General features: G+C 56.4%; 1 protein-coding gene across 1 annotated transcript in view; it reads left to right on the top strand.

The window, feature by feature from the left end:
- Window positions 1-6: 6 nt before the first annotated feature.
- The window catches only part of CNTN5 (contactin 5), a 339,272-nt gene continuing 338,849 nt past the window's right edge, over window positions 7-429 (top strand). The window contains exon 1 of the mRNA XM_035889184.1: window positions 7-384. Coding sequence (XP_035745077.1) covers window positions 7-384 — 378 coding nt within the window. The remainder of the gene's footprint in view (window positions 385-429) is intronic.

The following is a 429-nucleotide window of genomic DNA, read 5'->3' on the forward strand; positions in this document are numbered from 1 at the left end:
CGGGAAATGGAGACCAGGAAGGGCAACACCTGTATAAGATGTGACCAAGTGGACTACCTACTCTGCCTGGTGGCAGAGCTAATAGAAGAGGTAGATGGGCTACGGAGCATCAGGGAGGTGGAGCAGGAAATAGACTGGTGGAGCCGCACCCTGTCCTCCCGGATATCTATGCAGGAGCAGCCACCAAAAAAGGCCCGGGATCAAAGGGAACTAGCATCCCCCCCCTGTCAGGATGATGGAAGGGCCTCAGTGGAAAGCAGTGAGTGGAAACTGGTCTGCAGTCGGGGCAGGTGGAGAACCCTTTCTTTGCCCAGTGCTTCTCCCCAGGTGCCTCTGCGAAACAGGTATGAGGCTCTAGAGGTGGAAGTGAAGGCGGTGGACGGGGTAGGTGGTGACCTATCCACATCGCAGGGGGCACAAAGATCAGAA

This window comes from Egretta garzetta, unplaced genomic scaffold, assembly GCF_000687185.1.
Source record: "Egretta garzetta isolate BGI_Z169 unplaced genomic scaffold, ASM68718v1 scaffold492, whole genome shotgun sequence".
NCBI lineage: Eukaryota > Metazoa > Chordata > Aves > Pelecaniformes > Ardeidae > Egretta > Egretta garzetta.